General features: G+C 40.0%; 1 protein-coding gene across 1 annotated transcript in view; it reads right to left on the bottom strand.

Moving 5' to 3' along the window:
• The window catches only part of sdk2a (sidekick cell adhesion molecule 2a), a 91,597-nt gene that overhangs the window by 7,194 nt on the left and 57,540 nt on the right, over positions 1-26,863 (bottom strand). Inside the window, exons 29-42 of the mRNA XM_041777965.1 lie at positions 25,634-25,835; positions 25,413-25,516; positions 25,111-25,181; positions 24,854-24,989; positions 17,626-17,682; positions 17,088-17,189; positions 16,855-16,970; positions 16,545-16,731; positions 12,948-13,085; positions 12,095-12,256; positions 11,627-11,752; positions 7,744-7,908; positions 7,526-7,666; positions 1,890-2,034 (exon numbers count right to left, since the gene is read on the bottom strand). Of these exons, the coding sequence (XP_041633899.1) occupies positions 1,890-2,034; positions 7,526-7,666; positions 7,744-7,908; positions 11,627-11,752; positions 12,095-12,256; positions 12,948-13,085; positions 16,545-16,731; positions 16,855-16,970; positions 17,088-17,189; positions 17,626-17,682; positions 24,854-24,989; positions 25,111-25,181; positions 25,413-25,516; positions 25,634-25,835 (1,852 nt within the window). The remainder of the gene's footprint in view (positions 1-1,889; positions 2,035-7,525; positions 7,667-7,743; positions 7,909-11,626; positions 11,753-12,094; positions 12,257-12,947; positions 13,086-16,544; positions 16,732-16,854; positions 16,971-17,087; positions 17,190-17,625; positions 17,683-24,853; positions 24,990-25,110; positions 25,182-25,412; positions 25,517-25,633; positions 25,836-26,863) is intronic.

Here is a 26,863-nt window from a genome sequence, read left to right as displayed (position 1 = left end):
ATACCTAATGTGCATCTTCCTAAAAGGGCTTTCTGTGGTGATTAGGGAGTAACAGAATGAGTCAGTTAGAGATTTAGACCTCCTGTAGAAAAGCTGCGTAACTAAGCATGGCCTTGAGCTCGGCAGAGTATTATAAAGTTCTTTTATGAGTGCAGGTCAAGTAAAAAGACCCCCAGCTTCCTTCAGCTGCAGTCATTAAGCCCATAAAAGTGAAGCAGAGAAAAACATCTGCACGGACAATTATTTCTCTTCTTCTGCAGTAATGACCGCGGCTGTGTTCAAGGTCTGCTGAGACTGAATCAGATGGTCAGAGGGCTCAAAACGGACCCTGACATCACTGAGCTACATCAGTGGACTCAGTATGTAACTAAGGCTAACACAGCATTAAAAAGAAGACTGTGCCCCATTGCTTTTAAGGCAGAATTATAAAAACCAGGATGGGCTCTAAAGCAAATGTTTAAATGACGTGAAATGGATGAAAAACGTGGGATGTGGGGGCAGAACAGACGAGCATAAAATGCTGCAATGTCAAGTGTAATATTCAGGTACAAAGCAGACAACCTTGACTAGCTCTCAAATAAAAACTAACATGAACTAAGAAGTATATGCGGGAGCTTAATCCCTAGGAATGGCAAGAACAGGAACTCTGAAGACGCAACATGACAACGGCCATGAAAGGGCTGACACAACAAAGGGACATCTCCTCTGGGTTAAAGGGGATGACATGTGGGGGTGGACTGTGAAAAAAAAAAAAAAAAAACACCCAGACTGCTTAGGATTCAGACAAGGTTGAGTCAGACATTAAAAGGACGAAGCCATGTGATTTTCAGGGGAGGGGCCATGGATCCTGCCACCGATCAGAATCCTCCAAGTGAGCTGTGAATTATTTAGAAGCACCGTATTTTCCCCTTGCATTATCTGTCTCATTCATCCTTCTCTCCATCGCCCTTTCAAATATCCCATGGGGAGCCCTCCCACTCCTCATCCTTAGTCCACAGATCATTAGCAAAGAGTATGCTAGCAGACTGAAGCTCTTCAAAGTGCGGGGAGCAATGCAAGACCCTTTGATCCCCTTTCTTGGGGCTCTGTGGTCAAGGAGAAAATAGCACTGATTCCCCCCGTCTGCCCTTAGTGCAGCCCTTCTGGCACATTCCAACATAATGTGCACAGTTATGTGCAAAAAACAACACCTTTTCGCTCTTTTACTGTTACATAAAGCACGCTTTTAACTCCCATCCCCCCACGCAAGCACGTGACCTTCCATCCAGTCACCAAATGTGTGACCCATGACTCTGCACGGGACGCTTCTCTTTGCTCTATGTGCTTTGTGAAATTCCTCTTATCTAATGTTTACCTGAAAGCACAGAGCTGGCATGCCAAAGTCCAGCCTGGCAGTGCAGAAGGACATGTTCTTGTACTGACGATGTAGTGCTCTTTCAGCGCCACACTCGAGAGAAACTCTGGGCTGAGGGCCAAAAGAACATGCCGGATCAGACCCATAAGCACCCTTTGTCTAAAGCGGTGATGGACGGACAAAGAGCGCATGCACAAGCACATGAATGCTAATTAGCTGCTATTGTCCTGGCCCTTTATATAAATTGTTGCTACAGACTAACAGTGAATATCAATGCGGGGAGTGGAAGGAGGCCCAAATCAGCAGATTGGCGCCTCGAGGTTTAGTTTGTTCTCTCAAGACTGGCAGACTATAATAAGGGAAGAGTGGAGCACAGCAGAACTTCATTAATTCCTCTCAGAGCCACAAATAACGCGCTGAAAGACTGAGCTTACAATATGCTAGAGAGGTGAAACTTAGCATGCAGGAAGTGAGTGCAGTGGTCATGGGAACACCCTGGCTGTTTGTTGTCATGTTTACAGTAAGTGGGACTGACCGTGTGTAGATGCCGTTCTTGCGGCAGAAGGAGTTTTTCACTGAGAGGCGTCTGTTGTTCAGCTCCAGCGCTGGGAAACGTCCCTCATCCAGTCGCACCATCTCTCCATGGGTCAGAGGCATAGCCGTGCAGTTGGAGTGGTTGCCTGTAGAGGGGTGGAAGGGTGAAACTTTGTGGGTTGTGGAATGAAAGAACAGATTTTTGACCCTCTCTCATAACTAGACTCAATCTCTGCCTTATGCATCATTTCAAAATACAATGCTGATTTAAAAGAAAAGTACTCACCGCGTTTGATGTTTTCCATTTTTATTGATTTTATGAACCAATCATGATCAATATATTTTTGCTTTTTTTGACCAAAAAAAACCCTTTAATGTCAAAGTGAAAAACAAATTTCTAATCACAATCACAATCACAGCCAATCACATAAAAATACATAAATTAAAATAAGTGAAAATGAATTAATATTCATCCTCTTTAAAGTGACTGATAATTCAACAAAGGTCCAGCCAACTGGTGCCAGTAGTCTCGCAATTAGTGAAATAGGGATAATCTGGATGCAGGGAATGCCTCTCAAGTGATTGTAGTATAATGACGCATGTGTTTGGAAGGTTCAGTCACTGATTAATCAGTATTCCTGGCTACCATTACACCATGAAGAAAAAAGAAAACTCCAAGCAACTCAGAGAACAAGTTATTTAAAAGTACAAGTCAGCAGATGGATACAAAAAAAAATCCATCACCAAGAAATGGAAGGAATATGGCACATGTGTAAATCTGCCTAGATCAGGCCGTCCTCACAAACTGAGTGACAGTTCAAGAAGGAGACTAGTGAGAGGTGCCACCAAGACACCTATGTCTGCTCCAAAGGAGTTACAAGCCTCAGCACCTGAGATGGGAGAGATGCTGCATCAACTGTTGCCTGGGTTCTTCACCTGTCAAAGCTTTATTGGAGACAGGGAGAGAGAGAGCCACTGTTGAGGAAAACTCATTAAATCTCATTCACTAATAGGCATGTGGGAGACTCCATGGTCAAGTGGAAGAAAGTTTTTGGTTTGATGATAGCAACACGGTGCTTTCTGGCCATCACACAAGATGCTACATTTCTTGGACACTAAACACAGCACATCACCACAAAAACACCATCTCCAATGTGAAGCATGGTGGTGGCAGCATCATGCTGCGGGGATGCTTCTCAAAGGACAATCTTATTCAGACTGCAAGAGAACCACGGCTTAGGAGAAGATTTATTTTCCAGTAAGACAATGCCCCCAAGCATAAAGCGAAAGCTTCAAAGAAACGATTTAGAGACAACAAGGTGAATGTTCTGGAGTGGCAAAGTCAAAGCTCAGACCTCAATCCAATAGAGAATATCTGGCTGAACTTGAAAAGGGCTGTTCACACCTGATCCCTGCACAACCTAATAGAGCTTAAGCTGAGGAAAACTTCTTTACTCTAAAATTGAGGTTCAGTCAGACAACTCACACTTGTATGTTTAAAGCAGAGAAAAAAAGTTTGACATCTAACCTTCAACTTCATCACCTCTAGCAGAGTTATCTTGTGTTCACAAATGAAAGAGTGACAGTATTATATCTAAAACTCAAGTCAAAGCCTGCAGGTGAATGCTGGGGAGGTGGAAGAATCTTACAGAGCAGTACTGGTATGAGATGCCATGCTGATAAAAGAAGAGGCAGAGATAGAGACCAAAATTGTTGCAGTTTACATAAGCTGCCAAGTCAGGAAAACGACAATGCTTAGTATCAGTGTAGCTCAGTCCTTCACTAAAAACATGAAAGCTTTCCAAGTGTGGTTTTCTGATTTCATGTACCTCTCATAAAACTCATCCAAAGCCACAGTCTTCTGAAAGTCAAGACAAACATCTTATTTTGGGATGTAAAAACTGCACAAGTTGTCACTTACTTCAAATCAGTAAAATATAATGCTAATGCAGAAAGCAAGTATGACTTGTTGAATGCTAAAACAAGATATACTATCTAAAGTCATTAATGGGCATTTAAGGCCTTATTTAGTTTTTTTATACCACATAATAAGAATCAAATTTGAACTGTCAGGTGAATGGGGCTCAAATTAAATCAGGTATAGCATATGCTCAATCAGTAGGACTATATTCCTGCACCGTTTCATGCACTCCTCCACACATGCACACTCATTGTCAGCTATTCACATCACCTGGTCATATCTATCCAATAGGCTGCTCCACTCCCTCACTGTTATCCTATCATATTACTCTGTCTCTTTTAAATGTGGCTTTCTCCTTCACCAGTTCATTAATGCCATGGTTTCACGCGACCCTCCACCTCGCCATCACTGCCAAGTATACAAGATGTCATCATCAGCCATCAACCCTAGTATTCACCGTGGTCATCCTCTTTACTGCATCATCCTCAGACATCATCTCTTCAACCCCGGGCTTTACAGTTAAACCACTTTCATCTAATCAGCCTCAGATGACATCATCAGCCAACACTACCATCAGTGTCTGGACTCCACAGGGGAGATCTCGCCGCCAATCAGGGCAGACACCCTTTGATCGCACTATGTCCTAGTGGAGTTCAAGGGCCAAAGAGACACTGACAATAATTCAATATCACATCTATGATAATAAATATAATCCAATATGACATGTGAAACAAATGTTTATCTTTGAATCAGTCACTAATCTCTCCTGATTGAAACGCAATGACATAGTGAGACCATAAATAGGAAAAATGCAAGATTAAAGTTTTAACTATGATTTTTGTCTGTTTACTAAAATTTTTCTTGTTAAAAAGAAATTTTACAGACAAATATCTCTTTGGAAAAACTACGTATACAAAACTATCAAAAAATAACTTTTCTAAATAGACATGCATTGATTGAGAAAATTAGGGCTGATACAGATGTTAAGCACCAATTTAGCCAATGCCAGTGCTGACACAGAATTTTTTTTATCACTTCTAACTGGTGTACAAGGAATGCACTTCACTGCATCAAACTTGATCCTCTACTGCACCAGCCTCCTGATGACGATACCCCAGTCCTGCACCAGGCCATGCCCCCTCCATGATGCACGCAGTCTGGACCAGCCCACCAGGTACCCTAAACCAAGTATGGCCCGTAAAAGGGCCAGGACCCATTCCTGTATCAGGCAGCTAACCCTTCCCCTCCTTGCTCTCCTGAGCACGTGTGCAGTAGACACACGGTTTTGCCTATGATACCTAAAGATACATCCAGGCCTCACACGAGTATAGTAAGACCAGGAGGACTAAGAACAGAAAGACTCTGACTGTTGTCCACATGCTAAGATACTGGGAACACCACACTATCAAGCTCAGCAAACCCAGTGCCCCATGCAAGAGTCCCAGTGTGCAGTTGAGCTCAGCCTCGCAGTCAGAATATCGATGGTTACGCTACCAAGGTAGGCGAACTGCTCTACAACTTTCAGGCTCTTACTAATCACAGACACAGATTCAATGGCGGCATCCAAAGCATCCCTGAATGCCTGGCTCTTTGTTTTGGCCCAGGAAATGTGCATTCCGAACTCAGCAAGTTGAGAGCCCCCAAAAGGACATCTCCAGTCTCCACAAGGATCACAGCATCATCAGCAAAGTCCAGATCAGTGATCTGGACATTGCCAAATGACACTCCACAGTTTGCTGCCACATTATCCAGTCTAGAGAGGTATTGAAGAGCTCTGGGGCAAAGAAACACCCCTGTCTCACCCAGGAATCAACTGGGAAGAAGTCACAGGTAGAGCCACCATTAGCATTAATCAGATAAACACTAACTAATGATAACTATTTATGCCTTGTGATTTATCTGGTGGTTGATGCTTGTTAACAGGGCTATTATTGGCAACGGCATCCCTTTATTACAGAGAGTTCAGAATGCCCCCTCCCTAGAAGATCAGTCGGGCTGATCTTATTAAACTAACCTGATTCAAATGTAGGCATAAATGTTTCAGTAACAACAGCCTACAACTATTCTTTTAACAAGTGTATCAGTTTAGTCTGGTATGTCCCATATAAGGTGATCTCTGAATTTAATGCCCCTTAGAGACCCCTGGAAGGGGTAAAAAACAAGGCAATGATCACTAAAATAATTTGAAAAGTTAATTTCTAATTATTTGTAGTCTTATTATATAATAATTTAAGTCACTTTCAAAAACATACTTGATCAAAGCTGCATTTTTTATTAATTCCAGTGCTTTTATATTAGCCTTACATTATGTTCTTTTATCTACTCCTTTTATTTATTGCGTTTTTCTTACACTTTTATCTGAAATCCCCCTGCAATCACTGCAAAGCTAACTGATGCATTTCTTTGTTGAATCCTTGCAACTGATAATCTTTTGTTTTGTTGCTTTGATCCTAAAAATGTTACCCAAAAATGAAGCCACCTATATTAGTATCATAAACAGAACATCATCAGTAAGTCTGTTACAACCCACTGCCAAGTCCTGACCTCTACCAGCAAAACAAACCGCCACCAGTAGCACAAATCAGCTTCATGGCTGGGAAAATTGGGGAGGGGTTGTTGGGGCTAAAGAGGCCCTCTTTGTGTCCCTGCACAGACACAGTCCTCATCTTTGTTGGTCTCACCCAGCCCTGCTTACTAACTCTGCTGGCAATGTGCCAAATGCTGACTAAGCCACAAAAAGTCAAATATTAGTGAGTGTATTTATCTAATTTGTGATCAAAAATGCCTCTTTTCATTTTTCATAAGCCATATTCACACGTGAAGTCTAGTTAAGCATTTCATATTCAAATAAAAAAAGAAAAAAAAAGGCTTGAAGTGCTTAAAACGAGGACAAATTTCTGCAAGTGCAGCAAGCAAATTTCACTTTTTGAGCTTCTTGAAATGAGATGCACTCATTTAGAAAGTACACCTCATTTCAAAGCACTCAACGGAGAAAATATGCCTTAATGAAATGTTTTTGACTAACAAACAAGACACTCACTGATATTCAAAATTTTCCATTGCAGTAAAAGACTTCAAGTTCGCCTTTCTTCTTTCTAACCCATGGATCTATGGCTGCTCTGTGCTGCTGGGTGATTTAACCATGTCAAAAAAGCGTAGCCTCAGATGCTCTCTTTGTGATTGCTTGCCAACATTAATGTGAAGTATTAACAATCAGCACACAAACATTGATGTAGAAGAGAGAAAGTGTGATAAAGGGTTTCTAAGAGCAGCAGTGTCACCTGGGATACTTCACAATCATGAAAATCGGCTTCTTGATACAGTGCTGTGGTAACATAATTACTCTCCGCCTGACTAATGACCTGAGCGTTAAACCAGTGCCAAGCCATTTATCCCACTATTGATTCTCACTGCAGTTAAACATGAACAATAATGTTTATTCACCTGCCTCATGAAGCTGTTTCAACAGTAACCTTTACTCTCATCTTTCCCCTGTCAGCTAAACAATGTCCAGGTTGTCCAGGTAATTTGTCTAATTGTTTGAGCCTTCGAGCACCCATTTTTCTCTAAGAGACTTTGAATGTGAAATCCTTAAAGTGCAATTCTCAGCAGGCTGTCCATGAGGAAGACAGATTCTAGTGGAGAGCTAGAGTTGCAGAAACAGAAAAAGAAACTGAGCTACTAGCAGGGAGTTCAGAGGGTGCAGCATTGCCTACCTGAATCAGCTTTTTTGGTGTATTTTTTGCTCTGGCCTCGGATAATGAGGATGAAAACGAGGAGGAGGATGAAGATCAGGCCCACCAGAGCGATCACAACCAGGAACCACCACTCCTCATAGAATGGAGACACTTTCTGGGCTGAAGACATGACAAACAAATATTAATAATCAGAAATCATAAGAAGTTATTGGCATGTTTTTGTTCAGGATAAGTACCTGATATAGAAGGGGAGGGGGCGCTGGGTGACCCATAGCCATAGTCATTGACCGCAATCACTCTGAAGTCATAGGTGACTCCTTCTCTTAGCATTTCAAGGTTCAGTGTGTAGGAAGTAACTTCTTTAGGAATGTCTTTGACAAGAATATCCCATAATCCTTCATCTGAAAAACAAAATATATTAATATTTTAAGACAAATCAGAAGTTTTTATGGTAGCACTTCACTATATGGTAGACAAAACTGGCACAGTTACAAGGTAACAACTGCTACTTTGCATGCAAATGAATGCAAAATAAACTGTTAAGTAATCAATACTTAACAAGTGTATAGTACACAACTCTTCAAATTTTATACAGTATCTGATTACTTTTAGTTGATCATCATACACAAAACTCAATACTGAATCATTGCTTAATGATTACCATGTCATTAGACACTCATTTTGTGTCCTTTACTGTAAAGGGAAGCATCAAACTGAGTGGTTATTCATTTTTCACTCTACACTCTACACTGTGCCCAAGCCACTTGAGCCCCAACGTCTAGTTTGCTTGGCCAGTGCTCTGCACAGCACTCTCAGTAAAATAATTAAGGTTTTTGCACACTGAGTTCATCTTTTTCTGAAGTGTTTTTCAGATGAGTTAAAAAAACATAATTCAACCAAGCCAAACCTTGTACACTGTGTCCAATGAGTTTCTATTTTTTTTCTTTTCAAGAAAAAAATTCACAGTACAAGGCAAAACTGTCTTAAATGGCTAAAAAACAAAACAAAACAAAACAAAAAAAAAACAAAAAAAAAAACAAACAAAAAAATAAGAGACAGACTGTGGCTCTTTCACTCCATTAAAAAGGAAACACTGGGTCCATCAATCCTAACAGAGATCTTCTTATGGGCAATTTGCACAGGATTGTGTGTCACGGCACTGTCCCAAGTCTGAGCGAGAACACAATTTGTCAGCTCAGTTTCTGTTATGTGGCTGTGAGTACACATTTTTGCCTTTCTGTCTGATGATTGATGGATGATATCCACATATTACATGCTTAGCATTACTTAAAGAGATGTGAAAAGGGTAAAAATAAATCAAACCTGTTCCAAAAAAGGGTAATGACAGACGAAAGTTTTGGATTTAGTGTGCAAACATGATTAGCATACCATGACATTGTATTTCTTTCTTTCTTTTTTGTCTTACTGTTGTCAATTTTGAACCAATAAACAGACTTGGGATAAAAAGGATGAAATTTTAGACTTTGCCACAGTGCCATGCACGAGCATGCAATGTGGATTTGAAATATAACTGATGGGACGATTTCTTTAAAAATCATTAGAAACAATAGTAGAGCATTGTCTGCCCACAACAACTCAAAATCAGCCACAGGAAATACTGTAGCTGTCATGTTAATACTGTAATTCTCCATTGTGTTGGCTCTTACAGTCTTCATGTCTTGAAACAATGCGTGTGTCATATTATGACCTGATAACATACAGTGATGTGCAGGACTTTAAGAGATGTTTGGGTCAAAAACTGAGGCTGAAGTAAGGCATGTAGTGACAAGAAAGTCTCCCTTAGGACACCACATGGCTGGAAGGAGGATTGACACAACCCAGGCAATGCTCTGGATGTTCTTGCATGTTACAAGAGGCACTGTAAAATAATCTGTTGAAAAAATAACAAACCCCACTTTTAGAGTGGAATAAAGGGTGGATGTGGAGAGGAAATATGGCCTAGGGAACCATTTTGGTGGGCAGCAGTGTTTATCACAAGCCCCTGGCCATTCAGTGGATTTCCCAAGGGCCCAAAATCTGCTGGTGGTCTCTGGGCGTATTACCAAGGATAAAAAAAAGTTGAACAAAAGAAATGCTGTTGTGCTTGACCTTGGCTGTAGAGTGAAAATCATGTGTGTTGACATGTGTCAAGCTTGACTCCTGCCACCTTGTCCCCCCTTTCCAGACCTGGGTTGATGCACATTGGGCCGTGTGATGAAATCTTAGCGCCCTACATGCCTAAAACTTATGCACATGACCTTATCTGTTCTAAGGCCTGGTTGGAGCCGTGTGAGGGCAGGCCAGCAGGGAGCTGAGAAAGGGGGACAGTGTGGCACAGTCCAGGGCAACTGGACCAAGTGTGGCTGGACCTGTAATTCTTACCTTGCAGTAAGTTACTTATTTGTTTCCAAGAAACTACCCCAATTTTGGCATTGGTTTACAAGCACTTTTCTACTCATTGGTGACATACTAACTGTGAATTTTAGTGCTTCTTACTGGCAGTTAGTTACTCATTTGTTCCCTGTTACTTAGCAGTTAGTTACTTGAATATAACCAAGTAACTATACCATTTTTTGTACATTATTGTGTTACTGTTCCTATTAAAGGATCAAGGCAGTGAGTCACTGATGTATTTTCTGTAGCTTACTGAAAGGGTTGCAGCCTGTTTAGAAAATACATGATGAAAATACATGCATCTTGAAAGTCTCTTCCCACTTTAATTCAATCAAAAATTCAAAATCAAACTCCCAAATCTCTAAACTTCTCAAATTCACAAAAATGGAGGTAAACCTAATGGCTCTCTGCAGGAAAGGAGAAGCTCCTGCCAAGTTTGTTGATGTCTAAATCGAACCAGTCACAGCATTTTAGAAGCAACCTCCAGCAACATGCCAGGTCAGTCCCATTGTTTAAGCTTAAATGAAGTGTTAAGTGCTGTAAGTAATCCTGAACAGCCAAATTATGATGGCCAACAAAGGTGACTGTGCCAAGCAAAGCAGAAAACTTTTTTTCTCGAAGATTAATAAAGAGATTGTTTTCCCAAAAATGTGAAGGGTTAGGGTTAGGGTCAAGCTTGTGAGCAGCATCTTTGGGATCAGAGCTCCACTCAGCAAGAGAAGCAGCACACTCGTCCACAGAAACGAAAACAGGATCTGCTGCAGGTTGCACAATATGAATGCTGTAAGAAGCACTTAAATAACAACTTTATTCACCCAAACAACATTGAAGGCCAATGCAACGTCAGAGGCATGAATAAAGTGGTTCACATCCTAACAAAGTGCAAAAAAATCATTCACCAAATAATGAAGGACAAGATGATCGCAGTGGCTGAGATGTCATTCAGAATGCACAGAAGTAGAACTTAAAAAGTGTTTGTTATTTCTGACAAACAGTTTGGAAATTTAACAATGGAATGGAGAGTCTTTGTACTGCATAAGCTTTGGGTATTGACAATCAAAAAGTATATAGAAGAAGTTGATTACTTTAGCTTGTTAAACAAGGTAATGTGAGCTGTGCTTGCCATCATCTTTTTTCTTGGTTTGGATCCAAGAGGAAAAAAGAGAGTTGGAGTCAGTGTTAATTTTGGCAGCTATTTTTAATTTTAGTTTTAGTTTTAGTCTGAAATAAATTGCATTTTAGTTTTAGTCACATTTTAGTCATTTCTATCCTTTTTAGTTTTAGTCTAGTTTCACTTGACGAAAACTCAAATCATTTTAGTCTAGTTTTTGTCCATAAGAAATCCTCACATTTTAGTATTTACTTTTAGTCCAAGCATTTATTTTCTTGCCTAAATTTGGTACCAAATCATGGTAGGGTGCTCTTTGCACCCTGCCAAACCTGGGGTCCCTGCTTTCTACAGCTTAGAGGCAGAATAGCGACAGAAGCATTGTTTTTGACAGATTTACCAACAGTGGAGAAATATCACAGATTTAGAATGTCCGACGAAAACTACATCACATTTTAGTGCAGTTTTAGTCATCACAGATCTATTTTTGTTAGTTTTAGTCTAATTTTTTCCTAGTTTTTGTCATGGAAAAAAAGTCTGTCGACAGATAGTTTTAGTCATAGTTTAAGTCGCTGAAATTTGTTAGAGTATGGAAATCCAGAAATTATGAAGCTCACCGCTTGGTCTGGCCTCAATGACGTATCTTGTGATGGGCGCACGACCTTGATCACCACTCGTCCAGTGCAGCGTGAGGGCACTGCCATACCTGGAAATGAAGGGCTCGCCAGGGGGGCCTGGGGCACCTTAGGAAAAGAGAAAGGGATAGTCAGAAAAAGTATAGGTGGATAGGTACTCTAAATGACTGTATGAAAATATAAAAGAGTATTCAAAGTGGGTTTTTTTTTCGCCCTCCTTTGTGTTGTTGCTTTGCAAGTTGTCAATATTTGATATTATTCTGAAAGTTTTAGGCTGAGCAAAAACGGGGTAGCAATACATTTTTTATCATTCCAACCTTTTTTAGACATAGTCTGATTAAAAATTTAGATTTGCAAAAGCTCATAAATATTTTTTTCCCCTACATTTTTTAAATATATATTTATCTAATATATATGAAAATGGTATGAAACAACATTTTGTTGACCAACCTTCTCCAGGCCCAGTAGTGATGTTTGCCTCCACCTCTGGACCATATGTGAACGTTTTGGCCCGGATTCGGAAGTTATAGGTGACGCCATCAGCCAGATCTTTGATCTTCATCCAGAGTGGAGCGCTGCCCTTCACATCTACTGTCACTATCTTACTGACACCTGGAGTGCGAGGAGAGGAGTCTGTACAGAAAATACTAAGACTCTAGATGCTGCTTGCTACAAGCCACAAAAAGCCAAGCTTTGTGCACAGGATAGACACAGAGTCATATGGATGCATTCACTTTGGCAGAGTTAGAGCACTACACAGACACAGTCACAGGCTATCACAGACAAGACATCTTTGCATATTACACAAAAGGCTCTGTTATTCTAGCAGCGAACTAGATTCCCTGATAGGAAGAGGCTGCAGGACCTTTTAGAAGAGACGGACTGATACTGCCTGTCTGTACCGCTCTGCTCGGTTTTGCTCTGGGTCCATTAGTGGATAGCCCAGGGACCACGGCAGCCTCAGATCAGCATTCCACCTCTGCTCCCAATTACTTGACAATCTGGTCCAGGGAACCACACTTAGCCAGCTAATAGCCATGTTTCTCTGAGTGAGAGACAGGAAGCTGTGCACAGTCTCACCAGAGCATTCCAGCACATTTTTTTTAATCAGCTTTGCCATATATGCAACTGCAGGGCCTATACTCATCTGTTACAGATTAGAGCATGAGCTTAAGTAGCGTGTGTTAGAAAAAAAAAAAAGAAAATTGTAAGTAGGCAAGGTTGTAAATCAGTGTCAGAGAAGGCAAGCAGAGGAATGTCAAGACATGGCAGAGTTATTAGGCTCCAGGCTGAAGTTTCTCACCATCTACTGGAGTGCAAGGCTCATAAACCAGACGATAACCTTCGATGATACCATTGGCCTGCTTTGGCTCTCCCCAGGACACGTTGACCGAAGTGGTGGTCAACTCGCTGAAGTGGATGAAGCTCGGAGGGCTTGGCGCTGATTGTAAGGAAAGGGAGACAAGAGGTGATGACAGTAAGAGCTGAGAAAGCTACAAAACTGCTGTGCAGGAGAGAAATTGTCAATAGTTATAAATAGCTATAAACACTGTGTAGCATATCATTTTAATACTTTCATAAATTCTCTGTTATCATCCCTTTCAATTAGGGATGCACCAGTAGGAATCAGTGCCGATACCCAGCCTAAGTACTAAAATAATGTACTATGTATAATTTTAAGCATAATATTTGCCTCTCAATCAACATCAGTGAAATCTGAATGAATCTGGATCCTGTGGACATATGAAAACCCATTTTTTTCGGTATTTTTACACCCATCTTTGGGTATCCGGAGTATTTATTGACCCACAAAATATGAAATAAGCCAACCCAGTCCCTCATTATGGTCCGCCTATGTCTGAAAACACAAAACCTGTTGGACTATTTAGAATCTTCTCCCCTTGTGACATTACAGTGAGAGCCATTATAACAAAACCTCCATTTACATGTTATCTGCTCTTAGTGTTTACATACTAAACTTCTACAAAGGTCTGCTATTTTTTTCTAATAAGCATCAGAGTCATCACAGACATGTATTAATGTGGTCAATCACTGGTGGAAGATGAAGGAAGTGTTGATCGCTGTGGCCAGTATAAAGCACAAGATGACAGTCATTATATCATCCTAGCTAAGCTGAAAACTTAAAGTTGGTTTTTACAGGGTTAAAAACAACCTCTGGTGCCTTATCCATGTATATTTTGACCAGAGCACAGCACAGGTGTGTCATTTTGACCACAAAGGATTTTGTTAAAAACTGGACAAGGGCTATAATTTAGTATGCCACATTTAACCCTTGTGTTTTCTTCATCTGGATGACCTGGTTGTTGTCCTTCTGGGTCAAATTTGACCCTGTCTGGTTTCACTGTTTTTCAAGCATGATAGTACAACATGCCATCAAATTCTCTGTTACATTATTTCTCTCATCTTTATTTCAGCACTTTTAGTTTATAGTTTATGGTTCATTCAAAGGAAATTATTATTTGTGAAACCTCCTAGCTCCAAAATCACTACTTTTAAGGATGTGAAAAAAAAAAAAACAGAATTTTTTTCACTATTTAACTCTGAATTTTCATTGTCAGCATTATGCTTGACACGTTTTATTGGCTTAAAATTTGTAAAACCCACACACAGACCTAAAGGTTGACTGAAGGCACTGATTTACTAAAAAAAAAGAGAAATAGAGAGGTGGTTTTGGCCCAATGCCAATGATATAAACTCAGAACATAAAAAATGAAAAAAGAGACTTTGTGTTTGGCAACATGCATTGTTGGGATGAGCAGCAGAGCTGAGCATGTGGGTTGCACCTCTAAAAAAATTGCCAGATCTTCTCTGCCAATGCCAAACAGCTTATTCTGCTATTATATCTTGTTTGGTGGACTAGATGACTTAACTCTGAAGAACTGACTTAGGTCTAACAAAATATCAAACACATTTCGTATTATCGTAACGCCAATACTGAAGCAAGACCGCTTCAAAACTGCTAAAATCGGATCTTAAGACCACCTTACACCTAGCGAATGAGATAATGGGAGCGAGCTGCGACTTTGGCAAGACTCCTATGATTTTACTCCGACTTTGGAATTTTGTCTGCTACTTTGAAATCGAAGGAAAAGTCGTCAGGTGTAAGGCCTTCTTAGTCGGCCTAACTTAAGTCATATAAATGTTCAAGATTAAAGTATGTGATAAAGGGTTACACACAAATGAGCACTAGTTTTAAACACACACTTGAATAATTCATTTGAAACTAGTGTAGCACAATAAAAAATAATAAGTAAGCATCAGTATTTATATAATCAGAAATCTAAAGTAAGTGTAATTACAGTGCATTTAAGATAGACAAGTTATTTTAACTCACCAATATCAAGTTTAGTTTACTTGTATTTTAGAAGCAATAACATTTAAAATGTTTTTAAGTAAGCTCAACCAATTTTATTTCACAGTGTAGTAGGAGACGCTCCATGTTTCTTTAGACAAGTAAGGTGAAGAATTACAGATTTATAACCAAAAATTATTTGGAAATCATCTGAATTGAGCTCAGGACAATATAAAGTTAAGGCCAAAACCTGGGGCACACAAATCTGATAAACAAAAGTCCTTTTCAGCAGGCAATTTAAAGTTTAGCATATGCTTTACACTCTTCAGTGTTTCCTTGTGTCAAAGCATTATTTTTTAAACATTATCAGCTAATAAAGATCGTTCCATTTGCATGAAACTCCCAGGACAGTCTGGCTAATTACATTGGCAATAACAAATAGCATTACATAAACATAACATAATGAAATCCAAAGGCAGACCTCTTATTCTGCAGAAAACAATCTGTTGTATTCATTAAAGGAAAAAAGTAATGCTAGATGACATGAAACAGAAAAGCTAGGAGATTAAAAATGAAAGCAGTTTCATTGTTCATTATCTGAGCTTGAACAATAAAATGTTTTGTGCATGTAAAACAGGAAACCGTGGTGTTTACTCTTTAGGCAAATGAGTCATTGAAAAGCATAGATAAGACTTTGCAGAATCACTGTGACCTTGACGGAAGAACAAGAACTGTGAGAATCCTGTCTGTTGACCCAACCCAGATACGGCTCAGTGTCAGGATTTTTGCCCCAGTTCTGCATAAAACTCACAAAAGCTTGTGTTGGCTCACTTCCCGGTGCCCTGTGGAGCACAGAGCCAAAAATTCCTGCCTGTGTTTTTTAAATTCTCAGCACTTTGTACCCCTCGCCAATGTCACAGCCTTCAAGGGGGTGGATAAGACAAGAGAAATTTCTACTGTAAACCATTTTTATGCTGAAACCGCAGAGGAGGGACTCTCGCTAGCTGGTAAACACAGACGTCTTTGTGCAGCGGCGGCCAAAAAACTAATCTACATGTGTCCCCCGCACTCTGTATTCATTTCTCCGCGGCTGTCATTAGGCCTCCACCCCCATGACTTCTCCAGGAGGAGGTGCCAAGAAGACTCTGATCTCTTATGCCATATCTCCCAGGATGAAACTAAACTCTTTAGGAGAAATGTTTCATTTCTTAGTGAAAAGGAGGAGCAGTTCTTATTTTATTAGTCTAAAAGCTGCAGTGCTTTCCTTTAAGTCTGCAGTTTTTGTGTAAAGATGAAAGCTCTCATCACGTATTCTTTTGAATGCACCATCTGTGACTAAAGAGAGGGCCCACCTTGAGGTAGTACTTCACAGAAGCACTTGAAAAATATGGTTAAATAATAGGAAGAAATATTGCTGTGCAGACAACAGAAGGAGACAGATGGAGGTCAAGAAGAAGGTATAAAAAAGAGCTACGGATTCCAAGACTGTGAAATGCTACATGGGGTTAGCAAAAGGTCTGCTGCAAGACAAATGCCCCAGGAAAAGACTGTAATCTCTCTGTCACATCTGGAGCAAGAGTAACTCACCTGCTTGCTGAGTGCGCCCTCTGGTGGGCAGGGAGCGGGGTCCATCCCCTGCAGCATTAAAGGCTGCCACACTGATCATGTAGGTGGTGTAGCCTGTCAAGTTTTTAAGCTTCACACCCAGCTCTGGCAGGAAGAGAGTACGCAGACGCTCTGTCTCATTCTGCAGCTGAAACTCCCAGAAATAGATCTAGAGACAGAATAAAAGAATTCAGGGTGCGGAATTCGTGCAATTTCTTCTAATAAAACAAGAAAAGCATGATGTAAGATGAGCTTTCTTGCAGCAACACAGGACAAGACATGTTATTGATACCTTGTAACCTTGTATGTCCCCATTCTGAGCATCCAGAGGCGGCGGGTCCCATGTGACATCCAGCTGTGTGGCTGTAGCAGCCTGGATCATCACATTTTGGGGAGGAGATGTTGGAACTGCAGCGGGTAGAGTGTAAATGAAAATATTTAACTCTTTATATGTAAAAAGGCTCATTTAAATTCTGCAGATTAGTTGATTAACACACAAGCAGCACAGTGAGTAAGAAAACATACCCGCTTCTCCAACAAACACTTCCTGTGGTGCACTGCTGGGACCCTCTCCCACAGCGTTGTACACACTGAGACGGATCTCATAGCGTTTGTGTTTACTCAAATCTGCAAGGAGAGAAGCCACAGCAGCATTACAATAGAACAGTTAGGATAAAAGAGCCGAAAGAAGTTACTCCAGAGAGACCACAAAGTCGTAGTGATGCCTGTGGCAAGACGACATCACAAAAAAACGAACAGAAAGAGGAACGGGTGGATTTATAACGCAAACTGATGAAAAGATGGGGGTTGTTGTGGGGACACGCGAAAGATTTGTCAGTGATTAAAAAGACAGAAAAAAAGTGGAATAATGACAGGGCAGCTTGGAGAGATTAAAGTCACACAGACACATCATAAGAATTGGTGGTGGCCCCTCAGCGGTTATGGCTGAGTGGGAGGATGGCACAACATGAACTTGCTGTAAACTATCATACAAATGGCATATATCCAGATTATTTAAATACAGATAATTGAAAGAGAAGCTTCAAGGAAGTTTAAGACTTACTGTCCAGTTCATATTGGGTGAGAGTGGACTCGCTCAAGTTTCTGATGCTGTAGGGAGCTGGAGTTTGGATAAGGGATGAGCAGGGTGGGGGAAAGAGGATAGGATTACAGTTAGTGACATTTAATGGCAAATCATCCTACAGTAAAACAGCCAGAAAGATTATCACCATCATCATCATCACCATGTATTCATTTAGGGTTGTTTCACATTCAGGACTCAGTGTGTTATCCTGCTAACTTTGGTCTGGGAGATTGATGGTTCAAATCCCTGTCAGGTCCTTAACTTTGCATAAAATGTCTGCAACATAACAACAGGAGTACCACGTCCATTTCCTGAGAGGGGTGTGGTCAGGGGCAGAGTCAGATCAGTAACATTTAAAGGGATACTTCAACATTTTGGCAAATTCACCCATTGCCATAATCCCTATAAGTTTAAGTAATAGGTTCTTTACCTTTAGTTATCGGTGCAAGCTATTTTTAGATCGGCGGGACGGAGATACAAGCTGCTCTGCCAGCTCTATGGAGTCTTATGGTAATTTTGGCTTTCCCTCATCAAACTCATCAAATACACAATTCAACAACTCCAAAACGCTCTCGTGGACAAGTTGTAACCTGCACATTCACCATGCTATGATATAATAATATTATGACACATGAAGCAAATACTTATAACTACTTTCCGAGCAAACCACTGGGCAGAGTGACAGTGCATACCTGAGGCAGTGTCGTAGTTACTTGGTAGTTCTGGCTTTGCATTTGCCTTTCAAACATCCCGTCATGTAATGTTACATGATTATTTCATAAAGGGGTAAAATACGTCCCCTTTAAGTGTGCCCACAAGTGTACTGTATTTGGGCGCTGTGCACTAATGCAACCCCCAACTAATGCATCAAAGATGCAGGCATTTGAACTGTGCACTGCTAACAAGCTGGCTGGTCCCTCTCCTTTTTAAGTCTGTATGACACAGCAGCCATAGTTTCCAAAAATAGTTTCAGATTTTGATTAATCTGACCACAGAACAGTTTTCCATTTTTTTGCCTCAGTCCATTTTAAATGACATTTGGCCCAGAGAGGACAGTGGCATTTCTGGATTGTGTTCACATTTGGCTTCTTCTTTACATTTGTGGAGGGCACGGTGAACTGAGATGACAGTGATTTCTGGAAGTTATCCTGAGCCCATGCAGTGATTTCCAGTAAAGAATTATTTTTAATGCAGTTCCATTTAAGGGTCTTAAGATGATGAGCACTCAAAACTGACCTTTGGTTTTCTCCAATGCGTGAAGAGATTTCTCCAGATTCTCTGAAACTTGATGTAATGATAATAATACTATGTACTATATATGGTGGGATATTCAAAGTCTTCACAGTCAAAAGTCTTAGAAATTTTACATTGAGGAACATTTCTCCAAAATTGTTCCACATTCTTTTTCACTTTTTCTCACAGATTGGTGAACCTCTGCCCATCTTCACTTTTGAGAGGCTCTGCCTCCCCAAATGCTCCTTTTATGCCCAGTCATGTTACTGACCTGTTGCCAATCAACCTCTTAGTTGCAAAATGCTCTTCTTCATCAGTGCCACTTACTTTCCGGTCTTCTCCTGCCCTGTCACTACTTTTTTGAGATGTGTTGCTGCCACTGAATGCAAAATGACCTAGTAGTTTGAATGAAATGATAAAATGTCTCAGTTTAGACATCTGTTAAGTTGTTTATGTTCTACTGTGAATAAAATATGGGTTTGTAAGATTTGCAAGTCATTGCATTTTGTTTTTATGTACATTTTGCAGAGCATCCCAACTTTTTTGGAAATGGGGGTGTTTTAGGATAAACCAATATATCTATTTTCAAAACACTGTGATTTGGATGGACTATTATTGATTTATAATAACAGTGCAGAGAGAATTGATTGTCATTGGTTGACTTTTAATACGAGAGAGAGACAGAGAGAGAAAAAGAGAGAGAGAGAGAGAGAGAGAGGTGCGGTGTTCTGCACTGTCTCAATGAATGTCTCATCAAAGGAAAGATGGTCATAAATCTTTGAGAATTTGTCTGACTTTTACCTGGGTGAAAGTTATGTCCCTGTCCTTCTCGTTACCTACTCTCTCCCATCATCTGAGCCTGCTGTTCTGCTGCTGATCAAAGTAACAGGACGTTCCTGCTGGCTTGTTAAAGCAGGGGTGCACCCAGACTTTTTGACAGTGGTGCCTATATAGGATCCAGATTTAAGTAGGGGATTTATAAAGTTTTTGTGCACAAACACATAGGAAAAATTATATACCCTTACAGATATAGTACGTAACATTTCTAAACTGAAATACCTCTATAATAAAGAAAAAGACACAGTGAACTGACAAAGTTAATTGAACTCACATATAGTTAAATTTAACACCTTAAAAGTGTCTTTATTGGTCCACATTACATATAGTTAAGCTACACTTTTTAAGTGCTAAATATTTAACAATATGACAGGGCAGTAACTCCAGTGACTCAATCTCACAGCAAGACAATGCATCCTAACGAAGAACATGCACCACTTGTCATTTAGGATCACCTAAAATTGTAGACAGGAAGTCTAACTCAGGATGACTTCACTCATAGTGCAAATGTGTCTCAGAGCAACAACAACAAGAACCAGAAACAAGAGCCAAAGAACCCAAGCAGTGATCACTGTGCAACAGAAATCATCCAAACACAACTGAACACATATAAAACACATCTAAACATGATGGGAACTCTGCTTACAGATCCCCCCTGGATTTGAAATCACGGAGCATAAATCAGTTTACTCTACAGAGTTAAACTAACACTGATATAGGACTGAAATGATTCCTCGAATTATTAGGGTGATTCGAATAAAAAAATTCCTCAAGGCAAATTATATGCCTCGAGGCTTCGCTTAAATCCGTCATGTATCCATATACGCCCGTACTGTAACCTGGACATCGCGCCATTTGTTGCACGGCGAGCTGTGTTTCACACGGATGGCTATTTGTGTTGCACAATGTACTTGTTTTCGCTGTTACTATAACGCAACATGCATAACACGAGGCGTGAAAATCACGAAAGAAAGAAAAGTTGATGCAGTGATGCTTACAGGCATGCGTCCTGTGTTTTTATGCAGCCACTGCCTGCGGCTGGCAGATATGACACCATGCCGTCACACGTCATACATCAAATTATAAATGATCTAAAATTCAGTACACTGACGTCTTGATTGCAGCGTATTTTTCAAAAAGTGTCAGCATCCCAAATAATTTTATAAGACTTATATTGATAATAAATTGACACCAATTGCCATTGCCACAGACATTGACTGAGACTAAATAGGTCAAAGTTCATTGTCATATAGTCAGGATTCAACAGGTCACAGAAGCAGCTTTATCCCTTAAAAATGCGTTCTCCATGGCAGTGGGTGGTCTTAAAAGGTCGAATTTTATGGTGGATGAACTCATAAACAAAAATGTGCAGAAATTAAAAGTGAACACGCTTTGAAAAATCGTCCATAATCCTGTAATCTAAAGGTTCACTTTTCAGACATCATCAGACCACTGTGTGAATGATGGAGCTTTATTGTTGCTGTAATGTGAAATATTACACGCATGTATAAAGTAGATGCATGTTAAAAAGATTTTGTCCCTTTACTTTAACGGCATATTGGAAAATGAAAATAAACTACAATAGAAGAAATGTGTTAGCACCCAAAATTTCCTAAAACCCCAAATATGGCATAATCTAATGTCATATTTTAACTTCCTTTCCTTGTAACGTTAAGAAGTGTAAACTGTCATCAGAACTTCATTGCACTTTGTAAAATATATTTTCTTTAAAGAACAATACCAATTTTTAATATAGAAGTAGTTTATTTAAGGGACCCAGTTTCTTTTCTCATTTCTCTAGTACTACTTCTCTTGAAAAAAGCCAAAGTGACTGATTAAAAAATGCAATATTTCTTATTAGATTACTCAATTAATCGCCAGAAGAATCGATAGAGTACTCGACTACGAAAAGAATCTATTACTGCAGCCCTACACTGATACATCGATACTGTCAAATAACTCTAACACTGAAGATTATTTAACTCAGAAGGAAGTTGCAATTACACGTTGGGAGTTAAAATCAACTCTTAAATGTGTAACCCTGAGATATCAACACTCCTGTTTTTGCTGTGCACAACAGCTCTTTTGGGATGTAATGAGAAACTGTTCTCTTGTTATGAGCTACTGTGTAGTCAATAGAGGTGGACAAAGTACAAGAGTACAATACTCAAGCAAAAGTACATTTACTCTGGCTAAAAGTTACTCACATAGAAGTAAAAGTACTTATTTCAAAATGTGCTCCAAGTCCCACCAAAACACACAGTAATTTGAGTCAATGTTATGTATTATGTTCCACCCATGATGTTGTTTGAAATTGAGGTCTTACAGTATCTCAAATATTTTCTAAAATCTTAAAAGACAGAGAATTTCTTGATTTACATTCAGGGCTTGACATTAACTTTGTCGCTCACCAGCCACAGTGGCTGGTGGTTCTGCAAACTTACTAACCACTCAATATTTCCACTAGCCACAACTTTGGTGTTTAGTAACTCTGAGCTATATGCCAAATTTGGTACAAAGAGTGAGATATGACACACGTGCTCTACTTTCCCTCACCAATATGATCAATATCAGCTTTCCTCTTAATAAAGCACTTCTCCCTGTACAATGAAACAGCACACTACTGAGATATGGGTCAGACTGTTAGAGACAGTCATCTAAGAGTCAGAACTCTTAGATTTTTATTTTCTTAATGGGTATCAAGTTTATGCTAAAATAAAATACTGTTAACTGGCTGTCCAACTTCTCCTGTCCTCTGCTCTATACTGTATGGAGGAAATGTTTTCATACGTGTGTCTAATACTAATTAAATTATCTCTTCAAATAATAGATGACTTACATTTGGTGGTAAAGCTCACATTTGGAGGACATTAAACAACTGATGTATAATATAAGAGGAAAAAAAATCACCGTTTAGTTGAATTCTCTTGGACTCCTAAGTGATCAGTTACAGACTTTTATCCTTCTGCCTCTGTTTCTCACTGCCTCAGTGAACTGATTTAAAGTTTCAGAGTTTCTCTCGTCTTTTATAACCGTTAATTATCAATTTATGGCAAATTTATAATTAACCCTGAATATACAAACATTTAAGAGTTTCAATGACATTTAAAGTATGTGCACCTTTGCGGAGGTTTTTATCATTTAGATCTCTCTCAACAAACAAAGAATATAGATGGAGTATTAATTAAACAATATTTAGACACACCGCCCGCCCTGGCTCGTACGAGCGACAGAGACACACAGCTGGAGAGCACACACACATAAACGGTGCTGACACACATGGACAGAGAGGCACTTTAAAGCAGAAAGAGAAAATTCCGGTCTGAGTTTATCCTGCAAATTCTGAAACATTTTCCCTAAACATATAGAAGCCTTCAGTCTAACCAACACGTCAGTGTGAGTGTGTGTCCGTATATGTCTGTGAGTGTCCCGTTTGTGTGTGTCATACAGCATCAAAGCCCTTGGCGCTGCGTAAAATATGCACAAATGGATGAAGAGACCAGCCACTTTTCAGTTATTTTGGAGGGAAATTTGAGCTTTTATGTGCCGAACAACCTCTCTGTAACAAGTCTAAATCATAAGGACTAACTGACAAGCACTTCCAGAGTGAAGCATAAGTTGTGACACTAATAAATTCAACCTACCATCGTGGCTAGTGGGAGTCATGCTGCTACCCGCCATGGACGAAATCCACCCGCATTTGGCTAGTTGGCGGGTGTCAATGTCAAGCCCTGTTTACATTACATAATTGTAAGAGGACATGTATTTTTATGGAGGCTTTCACAGGTTGCGAGTTCAATCACCCAAAGTTCAGTGCCGGCCACCTCTGTGGCCTCCTTTATGTCCTGAATAGAGGACTCTGTTTAATAACAATGGCACCCCATAAAGCATATTCACAAAACAGGAAACCAGTGATTTGTTTTCATTGAGAAATTCCCCATAATGAGGGAGAAATGCACTGAAAAAGGCACTTCCAAGTTCGTGCTAAGGCAGTCCCAGGTTGCACATGTGCTCTAGTGTTGCTTCCAGCATGCATGGGCGTTTGACATTCTGCATTTGGGGTGGTCCCAAAAGTGCTTTTTCAGTTAGTTTCTCCCTAATTATATAATGCTTATGAATGAAAACAAAACGTCAGTTTTCGCACGCAGATGGACTAGTGGTCAAAGGCGCGACCCATGTACACGGGCGACCTGGGTTTTGGATTCTGCCTTTTAGCCCTTTGCCACATGTCTCTCCCCACTCTCGTACCGTTGCTCTATCCACTGTTTTCCTCTGTCAAATAAAGGCACGAAAAGCCCAAAAATAAAAATCTTAAAAAATAAAAATAAACAAGAAGTAAACAGCGGTGATAGGCAGAGCTCGTCTATATTCGTCATTTTCTGTTATTGATTTAGTGAGAGCCCCCTGGTGTCAGATTTTTTCATATACTGTGCAATTAATGTCTCTACTTTCCATATCTACTGTAACATTTAAGTATTTAAAATATGTTATGGTAGGTTATAATCGTTGTTGTATAAATTAAACGCACATTTAAAAATGTGAATAGTAATGTGTTTTGTTATAGTTACAGACTGGGCAAAAAATTAGGAATATCTATTGTAAAATAATGTACTCCATTACACCATCTACCTTGACAACGACTTCAGATGCAAAAATAAAGTGCTTTTTTTAATTTTCTTTTGAGGAAAAGTGGATTTGTTAAAAGCTTTTTAAAGTCAAATTTATTGTAGATTATTCTGTATTGGATTGAAGCTGTGGAACAGTGGTGGCTGGTCATCTCTCTCAGATGGTTGGGGGTTCAATCCAACCTCACATGTCTAAAAGTAACTCTGTCAATGAACCCAGAATTGCTGTAGATAACGTTCACAGTCGTGTGTGAATAAGATCAGTCAGAGGTGGTTACAGCACATAGCATTCTCTGACATAATGGTGAGTGTGAATTGCATTGTAAAAGTACTTTGAGTGGTAAGAGGACAAGATGAACAAAGTAAAAGTCCATTTATCTTTCACTGTTAGATTTCACAGGTGGTTTTAATGTGTTTTATCTGTGGATATCTGCATGTTTACTTTTTGAAAGTAAGAAGAGCATTTGTTGCATAAAGCATGCAAAATGCTGGGAAAAAAAGTCACTACCCACTTGAAAGATCAGCCCAGTTATTAGATGGGCTGTTAACTGTGCGGATCGTGAAGCTGCGAAGTCGGTCGTAGTGTAACTCCCGGTACCGGACCCTGAACCCGAGCAGGACTCCATTAATGTGATCCTCAGAGGGAGGCTATAAAGACAAAGGTGCCAGTTATTACTAAAGAAGACAAATAATCACATTATTTCTGCTCAGGGAATCATCATTCATCCCTCCATTCATAAAAAAGTCATTAAGTAATCTAACTGCGTACCTGCCAGCGCACCAGTACAGAGGTGGTTGTGTGAGGTGTAACAGACAGAATTGTGGGGGCTTTGTCTGGGGCTGGAGGAGATAAGCAAAGTGTAAGCGGACTAACACAGCTGAGGAGAGTGATATATAATTCAAACAGCCTGGTGGGAGAGTAAACACACGGCACTGTTGATGCAAAGTATCTGCTGCAAAAATCCAAAGTCAAAACATGGACATTTAGGCATGCCCACACACTTATTACCCAGATGTTCTTGTACATCTCAATAGAAAAATCAGAGAATTAAACTTAATTCAAGCTCTTACCATCCTGCAGTGTAGTTATAGCCTCACTCTCTTGGCTGTATTCACTGTCTCCAATGTCATTGGTGGCTTTTATACGGAACTGGTAAGAAGTGAAAGGCTTTAACCTTTAAAGAGAGTGAAAGAGAAGTCTTTTTCTTGTACATTACAGCATGTTCAGACTGTGAGAACTATAATAAAAGCTTTTGACACCTAAAGGAATAAAAGTGGGCCTTCACATTTACCTGTCTACGATGTAAGAGTGTGTCTCATGGCTGACTGAAGCAGAGTGGACGGTCCAGTTGCTGTCTGGCAGCTCTCTGTACTGGACTGTATAGTAACGAACCGGAGAGAGGCCGTCGCTGCCTGGTTCCCATGACAACAGCACTCTGCGAGCTTGGACTTCCTCTTGAGGCACGATGGGACGGCTTGTGGGTTGTGGTCGGGCTGTAAGGAAAACACAAAGGAATAAAAATACAAGTCACTTGTTGAATTTAAAGTTCATGTAAGGAGTTTTTTTGCTGGTTAGTAAGCCAGCTGAAATTGATAATGATGATTTATTACGGCCTACACAAGGAACAGAGACCGTCATGCCTCTGTTGCCGCAGGATGGGAGTCACATGGACTGACAAACAGCATCCTGCCCAATAGTGTTTGGGGCAAATCAACACATTAGAGAACTTTGCAGTACTTTTTTTGGTGTAACAGCAGTTCTACATTTTAAATCAGCTTTTCCCAAGCCCACCAAAACCCTTGTACAACCAGAACATGAGAGTGAAATATTTGCCTTCATGTTTTTATTTCATAAACAGAGAATTTCAGTGCAAATGTTCCACTGCAGAGTCCAATAAAGAGCCACTGCCAAGTCACCTAAAATGTATTTTCCAGTATTTTTCTCTTTAAGGTGCTTTGTGTCCTAGCAAACTCTTTTACTAGAAGCATTAATGTCTCCAGACACTTAAAAACTCTCTAAATTGGGGCTGCAGGTTGCTTTGTGGTTTAAGGTGCATCCCACATACGCGAGTGCCCTAGGTTCAAGTCGCACTGTGGCTCCTTTCTCAACATAGACTGTAAAAAGAACTGGTCAAACCCTGTGTGACATCACCTGTCTGCTTACACTAGACAGACTCAAACAGCTTTTGAAGCCAATCCGCGGCGGCTTCCATATTGAAATCGCTATCTCAACTAAACTTTTGATCAACCTAACAACAGGAAAGAGCACACACACTAACTCAACTTCTTGTCAGCTAACTAGCTAGCATTCTGGTTGACAGAACGGTAGCTTCTGTCTGTCAAGCAATCTGTCAATCAAATGAGACATGCCAATCAGTGTGCAGTGAGGTTTTTCCTAAATATAAATGAAATGATTGTGGTACAAAAAAATTCACCTGCTGTACAGTGATAGGACATGAAGACATTAGCTAGTGTGACACGTTTCGCTTTTTGAACAAGGATGTAAACCAGTTTATTTCTAG

Source organism: Cheilinus undulatus, linkage group 21 (assembly GCF_018320785.1).
Source record: "Cheilinus undulatus linkage group 21, ASM1832078v1, whole genome shotgun sequence".
Lineage (NCBI taxonomy): Eukaryota > Metazoa > Chordata > Actinopteri > Labriformes > Labridae > Cheilinus > Cheilinus undulatus.
Note: the sequence above shows the minus strand (reverse complement) of the source record. Positions and strands in the feature narration are given on the sequence as shown.